Source organism: Fundulus heteroclitus, chromosome 22, assembly GCF_011125445.2.
Source record: "Fundulus heteroclitus isolate FHET01 chromosome 22, MU-UCD_Fhet_4.1, whole genome shotgun sequence".
Lineage (NCBI taxonomy): Eukaryota > Metazoa > Chordata > Actinopteri > Cyprinodontiformes > Fundulidae > Fundulus > Fundulus heteroclitus.
Window position 1 is genome coordinate 8,385,573 of NC_046382.1, and position 9,473 is coordinate 8,395,045.

The following is a 9,473-nucleotide window of genomic DNA, read 5'->3' on the forward strand; positions in this document are numbered from 1 at the left end:
GTTCATTCCTCCTCTTGTGCTGCAGCTGAGCTTTCTTGTCTGGCCGGTTTCAACTAGTTGGCTACCAGTCTGTGTTGTAGAAAAAAAAGATAACTCCTACCCTGTTTACTTATTGAATAAAAGGAAATGGTGATTCCATCAAGTTCCAGTACTTTATTGAGAACCAAAACAGAGACAAAGTAATCACCCTGGCTAGACCGCAGACAGCCCCTTGTCTGGTCCCATGCTTGGTCTCCTCCGAATCTGAAGCCATTGCTTCCTAACACCCTGCGATAACCATCCCAAATGCAAACATTTACAGCATTGCATTCAAAATACAGAAGCACTGACCTTGGCAAACCAGGGGGTAGAGTGAAGCCGCCTTCTCCCTGAGTGTAGCTGCTCACATGTTAGAAGCCCAAGCTGTAATGTTTCCATTCACATTCCTCTCCTTTACTTGCAAGTTCTATATAATCAATATTCAACAGTAATAATCATTGTATGGGCCTTTTAAGGGTGTGTGTGCTGGCCCCATCCTGATCATGGGGTTCCCCTCGTGGGTCTGGGGGCTGGATACCCCTCTGGGGTGCCGGTATCTGAACCTGGGAGTATAGGTCTGTGTGGTGAGTGCGGGTTAGGGTAAGAGTTTTTGCATGTGGGGGCAATAGAGTGGGAATTTGTGAATTTTACTGTGTACCTGGTCTTCTGTTTGTCTTTTTGTCAGGTTGGATTTTGAACTGCCCCCTCTACTCAGACATCTCAGGTCTCCACCAAGTGTGGAGCCCTTGGTAGAGACCTGAGCACTTTATACATCTTCTATTAAATAATACTCTGTATATTTCAGTGATGTTATCAAAGCATTTTTCTTTTTTTTTTTTGTACCTGTAATATTTCTGTTATTTTTATATATCTCTATGCAGGTATAAAAGCAGATTCCTAAGATGTTATTTTGTTTTCTCCCTTTCCTCTCCTCTATTTTATCATCTTTTCTCCGTTTTAGCATTTCATCTTGTCTCATCTTTTGCTCTTCATTTTCTCTCTTCTCCCATTTTTGTGCCCATTGAACGTGAAATAGTCCCAGAATAAAATATTAATAAAGCTTTTTGCATATATAAATCAAGCGGAGCACTATGGTTAAAGTAGTAATGCTGCACTTGATTGTGAAATCTGTTGGGCTCGCTTTGGCAATTATTAATGCAACACTGCCAGACAGGACAAGGCATGTTATATAAAAAAAAAACAGGGTGTGAGTGAAATCATCTTCTCCCTGAGTGCAGCTGCTCACATGAAAATACCTAGAAATTGGTTCTTGAAGTGCAACCAATTTTTTTAAGCAATGATAACTAATTTAATTTTATAGTGAAGTGAAAAGCACCAACAACGCCAAATGGCTCTGAAACACCATTTCCTAATTGTTCTTGGATAGAACACATAAGAATTTCATAGATCACAAAACATAAAAATAAAAGAGCAAATTAACCATTATTCCAAAAGTTATATAGGCAACAAATACAAATTCCTTAATAAACGTAAATAATAATCGAAAAAATCTCAGTCATTTGCTTTTAGCCATCATTACTTCGCCTTCACAATGAAGGCAAATTTTTGTTTGGTTTGGTCCAGAGATTATTGTGCTTAATGAAGTTCTTTTTGCAGCAACAAAGTTTATTCCAGTATCGGATCTTACTGTAGAAACTTGTCTTCTCCTGCAGACCAGTTATCACTGTTACATTCTTATCACTGCTGCACTTTATATTGTAATGTTATTTTATTTCAATTGCAATCTCATTACACTGTGCATGCATGAGATTGTGCTTGTGTGTTGTATGCAACAAAATTTCATGTTGTATGCACTATTGTAATTTTGTATCTGCATACAAAATGACAATAAAGTTTGTCTAGGTCTAAGATGCATCTTCTCATTGCATTTATGCAAGAATCACTATCAAGAGCCATTTCTAGGTGAACAGCACAACTTGCAAAAGAAGTGAAAAGCACCCCATAACACTTTGCAGTACTTCATCCTCTTTTGACATTAAAAAGTCCAAATAAATCCACACCAAGGTTTGTGAAAGGTGGGAGATCACAGGTAAGATTCTCTCTGGAGGCAGTTTGGCCGTTGTCTGCTCTCCCATTTTTCCTCTGTAGCTCCTACAGCTGTAGTATCTTCCAATAACCTTTGTGTTTCCATAGGTTAGTCATAGTAAGGAAAGCATATGATTACGCACTCCATGACCCAATGGTTCATGAATATGAAGAAGTAGGAATGGCTATATGCTAGATCTTTGAGAAAATGAGAGGGTGCTTTATATTCTCAGGCATAGCAGATTTGTTCAGACATCCTCCAACTCTTAGTAATCCATTATCCCATAATGGGTCAAGTTTGTAAATAACACTCTTGCATTACAAAGGAATCAGTGCAGACACTTAATCTTGGAGTATTTTTCCACTGGCTGAAATAGATGATTGCTCTCTCTGTTTTACTGATATCATCTGCAGATAATACCTGCTGTTATAACGTTGATTTGAATTTCTGCATTTCCATGGCCATCTGCTTGGTTTAATAGTTGGTTCCTTTTTCAGTAGGAGTCAGAATGATGACTTTAAGAAATGACTTATGAAAGTCACTCCATGTAAGTGACAGAAGAATATAAGAGCAATTAATTTCTATTTTAAAATAAAATATAAAGAGATCAGAATTGTCCAAGTTTGCAAGCAGCTGGCGTTACTAACTGCCAGCCAAAGAACATTCTCACTTATGAAATTATCTCATTCCCACAAATTGAACAAAAAAGTTAAAAATTTAAAGTGGTTCCCTCGCATTAGTAGGTCATTGCTACAATTTAAAAAGATGTTCCCCTGCGTTATTTTTTTCTCCTCTCCTTTCACCAGATGGGCTGTGTAAAATACCAATGTTTAGGGATGAAACAATCGGATTCATCATGATTAATCAACAAGTGACATAATTGCCAACTAAATTAGTAATCTCTAATTGTTAATTAGAGGATACAGACTCCAAACCATAATGTTAGCTGACAGAAAAACCCTTTCAGAGCAGTAATTAAGCCAAAAAGTACAAAAAAAGATATAAATTTTGCATTTAAGATGAAAAACTTTATCTATAAATATTCTCTATCCAGAACTCCTCAAGTAGCAGTTTTAGCTTCACCTTCAAGTTCTGTAAAAAAATATCCTATTAAATGTCAAAATTTAATTATTAGGGTCTCAATAGTTAAATTGCCATTCTGTGAACATATAACTGAGTTTGTTTTTACACATTTTTACCTTTACCATGCATTTAAAATCTGCAAGTTCAAAACTCTTGTTTTTAATGTGTCTTAATTTACTAAGACTATCTCTTAATCAGTGAATAAGAAATAATTGACAGATTACTCAATTATTAAAATAATTAATAAATGGAGCAGTACAAATGTTGAAATAAACATGTCAATGATTTAGCTAATCATTAAATGTGTAAATCTTTAATTAAAACATGAGTTCCTTTTCCAGTAAAATCAGATATAGTTATTTTAGTGTTTATTTGCTTCCTGTATTAATTTTTTTTAATTATAGTGTATTTCCACAAATACTGGATGGCGATCGCAACCGCCAAGGGAAACACAACCACTTATCAGGTTTAGGTAACAATTACTTTTTTACTTTTGTCTGAATTTGTTTCACCCAAAAAATATTTAATTATTATTTGAAAAAAAAGTTCATTGCCTCAGGTAATTTTTTTTTTTTTTTTTGATAGTCTTCTTAGTTTGATAATTTGAAACAGGTTTTAAACTGTCAGACACTGACTGTTGATGTCCACACAGAAATTATCTTGATGGTGTTTATTTACTTCAAATACAAAATACTTTTCAAATTTCCTTTATTCACAAAACAAGGTGAACAAACAGAAAAAGACCTGTTGAAATGATATAAAAGAGGTAATGTCAAATCTAATAATTTACAAGAAAAAAATAACAATAATCTTTGTTGTCATTGCAACATACATTCCAATAAAATTTAACCAATCCCCCTGGGGAGCAGTGGGCTAACCTTAAGTGGGCTGCCCTTTAAGCCCATGGGCGCATGGGGAGCAATCTGGGGTTAAAGGTATATAGCTGCATTATATGCTTAGAAAAGACCAAAAACCGTTTGATCATGATAAAATAAGGTTATATGCAAGCCTCCATCCTGATATTCTTTCAATGGTCATTTTTGTGGATAAAATAGCCCCCGCACCGGCCATGATTAAGAGATATAAACAGATGTGGTGCCATTTAGCAACAGTATCACAGAACTATCATAATGCCAGTTTGCTTAGTTAATAAATCAAAATTATATGACGCCAGACTGAGCCTGACCCTCTGAAGTGCCTCGCAGTAAAGCGGTAGCTCGGCGTGATCGAAGACCAACCATTATCAATTAAAAAAAACAATTTAACAACAACTTTAAGAGCCACGGACAAACTGTATTCCCAGCAACATTCCAGTTTTTTCCCTCTTGGAATAATGTTTGTTTGTTTTTTTGCATTGTTTTTTTTTTCTGTAGATCTTGGAGCTTTCTTTCTTTTGCTTGGAGATGGTAATAGTCATTAGCCACTTCCTTGTTTTAACCCCTGCTTCGCATGCACAGCACGTACTTCCATTAAATTCGTAAATAAACACGAAAGGCTGTATTTACTAACAAACTGAATAAAAACAAAGCCTAAAACACCAAAATAACAACTAATATGCCAGCAGGACGTGACAATCTTTCATAAAAATGTTGTATGCAACCAGAATGAGCTACTGACGTATAACTTTTTTTTAAAAGTCCAAAAAACATAGTTATGCACATTTAAGCATCTTGCTGAGGGCCCCAGAGTGGCAGTCTGTGAGAGTTGAACCAAAAACCTCCAGGATATAAGCACAATGCTCTAACTACTGGGCAACCATTAGTTCCTTTAGGTAAAACCTTCTGAACAACCAGCAGACCACTGGAGGGTTTACAGTTGTTTTTTGAGGCAGAATGTTCCTTTTTTTGCTGGTGGAGGTATTGATGTCAGTTTTAACAATTGTTGCATTACAAAGTTTGCAGACATGATTTCGCAGGATCATTTCTGAATGTGAACGTCTAACTGTCATATCTGATCACTAGAAGAACAACTTCAACATCACTTATAGTAGCTTAATGCTTCAGATTTAGCTGAACATCTTGCTGCTTTCATTATTACAGATCGCAGAAAAATATAGACTCAAGAAATTCAAATCAAATCTGGATCCTAACTTTATAACCAACAGTGAAACAACATGGTAGCTTTATTTTCAAGTTTCTCCCCTTGAAAACCAACAAGATATGGAATCAGCTCAAGTTCACAAAGAGACAATATATGTTGTCTCATGTGTGTCTTAGCTCAACAAAATGGATCAAACCAGAACCTGGTCAAATTACTGTTTCCACTTTTTCAACCATTATCATTTGAACCATTATCATTAATTTTATTACTGAGTTCACGGTCTTCGCTGCTAGAAGCAACAAGGAAGGAAAATCAGCAAATACTCTGGTGCTGTGGAGACAATTTAAACAAACGTGTTGAGAAATTAATAAATTGAATAGATTAGAAAAGAAATACCAGTTCTGAAAATCTCTATTGTTTTCTGTAAAGTTTAGACGTAAAACAACAATAAAGCCTTTGGAGATTAAAAATCAGAATCAAACTCACTGGACCTTAAGTGAGTTTATATGGGTTTACAGAACTCAGCAGAACCTCCGTAATAAACTCCAAGTCCAGCATACAGCGGCTGAGTGAAGGTGGTCTGGACTCTGTGAAGGAGAGTCATAGTTTCAGAGACGCTGTAGAAGGACAGAATACCTTCTCTGTCATCCAGGTACACTCCTACTCTGGAGGAAACTGGACCTGAGATGGAGGTCCGGATGCTGTTGTGAACAAATTCATAACTGTTTTGGTAACAAATTAATGCCCAAGATTTATCATTAAATCCAAATCCACATTCACCCCCTTTTCCTTCTCTACTGATATTCTTGTATGCGACTGCTACATAAACTGATTCTCTCCGCTCCACCTCCCAGTAATGACGTCCAGTCAGACTCTCTCTACTCAGGACCTGAGGCCAGTCAGTGAATCTGTCTGAGTGACTAGAATAAGTCTGAGGATGAAGCATCCATGTCACTTCCCTATTACCCTTTGAAAGTAGCACCTTCCTATTTGCTGTGTTTGGATCCAGTGTGATTTCGCATGAATATTTCAAGAATCCAGCTCTGCTCTTTGGTTCTGGTTCTGACAGTGAAACATCAGTGAGTCTAAGTGAAATGTTTGCCCATGCGTCTTTCAGGGCATCCTGTAGTTGATCTCTGAGCTCTGACACAGCTGCTGTCACATTCTCAAAGTAGGTCAGATGACAGATATTGATGCTGGATGAGTGTGTAGACTCACTGAGTGCTGACAGTGAGGGGTAGTTGTGGAGAAACTGGTTGTGATCCTCTGTGTCTGAGAGCTGCTTCAGCTCAGCGTCTTTCCTCTTCAGCTCAGTGATCTCCTGCTCCAGCTTCTCCTGAAGCTCCTTGACCCGACTCCCTTCGGTTTCCTGCTGGGATCTGATCTGCTGCTTCACCTCAGATCTTCTTTTCTGGATGAGACGGATTAGCTCCCTGAAGATCTTCTCACTGTCCTCCAAGGTTTTAACAGCAGAGTGGTTGATGGCCTCCAGCTCCTGTTGAAGCAGCTTGACATCTTTCTCTCTGTCCTGGATTCTCTGCTGGATGTTTTCTCGTCTCACCTGGAGCTCTCTCTGCCTCTCAGTCCTTTCTGCTGCAGCTGGGACTGTGTCGTGGCCTTTATGGTCATCCATTAAACAGAGACTACAGATACACTTCTGATCAGTACGACAGAACATCTTCATCACCTCATCATGGCGAGAGCAGATGTTCTCCTGGAGGTTCTTGGAGGGCTCCACCAGCTTGTGTTTCTTTAAAGGAGCTGAATCATAATGAGGCTGAAGGTGTTTCTCACAGTAAGAGGCGAGACAGACTGAACAGGACTTGATGGCTTTCAGTTTTCTTCCAGTGCAGACATCACAGGCCACATCTTCAGGTCCAGCATAGCAGTGATCAGCAGGAGCAGCTTGGAGTCCAGTCTTCTTCAGCTGCTCCACCAAAACTGCTAACATGGTGTTTTTCTTCAGAGCAGGCCTAGGTTTAAAGGTCTCCCTGCACTCAGGGCAGCTGTGGATTTCTCTCTGATCCTCTTCATCCCAGTGTGTTTTAATACACGTCATACAGTAGCTGTGTCCACAAGGAATAGTCACCGGATCTTTCAGATGATCCAGACAGATCGAGCAGGAGATGGTTTCTTGGTACAGCTGATTCTGCTCCATTTCTTCTCTCTGTCACACTGATTGTGTGAGTTTTGCTTCCTGAAAGCAGAAACAGGTTTTACCTCTGATCTACAAAAGACAAGAGAGGCTGCAGCCAATCAGCTTTCACGTTCAGCAGATGTTAGCTCCACCCAGCTTCAAGGTGTGTTGGAGAGAAGGAAAAAGAGGGAGTGTTATCAAGTTTTTACTGCCTTTTAAAGGAGGTGAAAATCCGATTTAATTTTATTTATTTTTTTATTTGAGGGGGGGGCAGCAAAACCTCAGGGACCAATTCCTCGGGGAGAAAAAAAAAACTCTCTTTTCAGCACCTTAGCAACTGTTGTGATGTCAGCCAGGAAATATAAAATCAGACTGTTTCTGAAGCTGTAAGAGGCTAAAGCATCATAGGACTGCCCCCTCAGCAGAGTGCCACCGCTATAAGACCATGCTCTCTCCCTCTTTCACTTTTCCCGACTGTGAAGAGGTCTGCACTAAAGAAACCACCGGGTTGGAAAAAGTTGCTCCAGGTCAAAGCTCTTCAGTGACCCACGTTCAATTACCCACGTACATGAGCTCAAGCTGGAAATGGAGCTAAGCAGCTCTAGTCTTCTGCGAAATCAGATGGTGGAGTAAGGACCCGCCTCTACAGAAACCAGCTTTTGTGATTTTTCTCAGGTTTTGAAGGAAAGCTTATCCAAGACAGCGTGAAGCGGTTTCCTGTGGCTAGACCAAGATAGATCCACTGCAACCTACCCAGGACTGAACACAGCCACACTAAGAAAGCTCTAGAGAGTTCCCTGCAGTGGCAAACTTCCTCACCGCCGGCTCCGACAGTTTTCAACCAGAGAACCCAAAGTCAAACGAATGGACACAGACACAAAAGTTTGGCTGAGATGAGCATTGAAATTTAGGATTGGATGAAGCCATTTAAAATGTTTACTTTTCATGTGTTTCAGTGTGTTTTTAGGGTTTGACCGAGGTGTAGACCAGGAGCTAACAGGCTAAGCAGCAGGCTAACACTCTTGAAACAAAACTCTGCTAATATGTTGTGTTTTAAGGTTATGACAAACTTTATTTCCATAGTAAATTTTGTACACCAATGGGACGATAATGGTTGTTTTGTCCGGTCTGCTCATTACAACAAAATATGGCTTAAAAGTCTTTTTAAGTGAGCACTGACTTTCCTCTAGCACTAACCACTATTAGCTTCCATAATTTCCTAGTAACCCTAGTAAACATGACTACCAGTTGTTTTGAACAAACCACCTTTGTTTTTTTTCTCATGCTCCACCATCGTCTGATAGTGCTGCGAGCAACAGTACAGAATTAATAGGGAACATCATTGTTGATTTAATGGTGTTTTATGTGACTTAAGATTAACCCATCAAGCTAATAGCGACATGGCCCAGATGTGGCATGACATAATTCCAGTCAATCGTCCACTACAGCACCCTCTAGCTTCCTAAGTTACCAACTTGAGTCTTAATTGTTTCCAGGAGACATAATTACATTAATAAAAATCAAACGTCCTAATGGTTATTGATTTTCATCTAGCAGTTCATTCTTTAAAATTTTATTTTCTCATATAATGTTTTATCTAACTGGGATTTGCATTGTGAATGGGTTGAACACATACCTAATATTCTAAATTAGTTAACCCCATTTAACCTCATTCCACACTCAAAAATGTTCTCTAACGTTTGGTTTACGTTAGAGAACCAAATAGATTTTGGTTCTCTAACATGGATGTGCAGTGAACCCAAGATTCACTGAATCATTCTTATGATGACAGTTGTCAACTATCTTATTTCGTCCTTTTGTTCATTTGTGTGTACGTAGTTCCTTCACTTTTTTATTCTTGAATGTGCTTAGTAGTGTAGATACGTTTCATTAGGCTGGTAGAGAGGAATTGTTGATTGAAATATAGTGTTAATTAAGATTAAAAACATTATGTAACTGTGTTCCCTGGATGTTCATTTGTTTCTATTGATAAATTCTTGTACTTGAAGAGAATTTGTCACTCATTTATTCCATGTGTGAAGAGTTTGCTTTTAGAAGAATTCAGTTATCTATTTTCCTAAAGCAGCTGTTTGGGCTGATAGTCACCAGACAATACCTAACAAACCAAGATTTATTTTTTTAAACATT

General features: G+C 38.4%; 1 protein-coding gene across 1 annotated transcript; it reads right to left on the reverse strand.

Moving 5' to 3' along the window:
- Positions 1-4,722: 4,722 nt before the first annotated feature.
- Positions 4,723-7,346, reverse strand: LOC118557200 (E3 ubiquitin/ISG15 ligase TRIM25-like). The gene has a single exon (XM_036126748.1). The coding sequence runs from the start codon at positions 7,344-7,346 to the stop codon at positions 5,691-5,693; it is 1,656 nt and encodes a 551-aa protein (XP_035982641.1). The 3' UTR covers positions 4,723-5,690.
- Between the last annotated feature and the right edge of the window lie 2,127 nt (positions 7,347-9,473).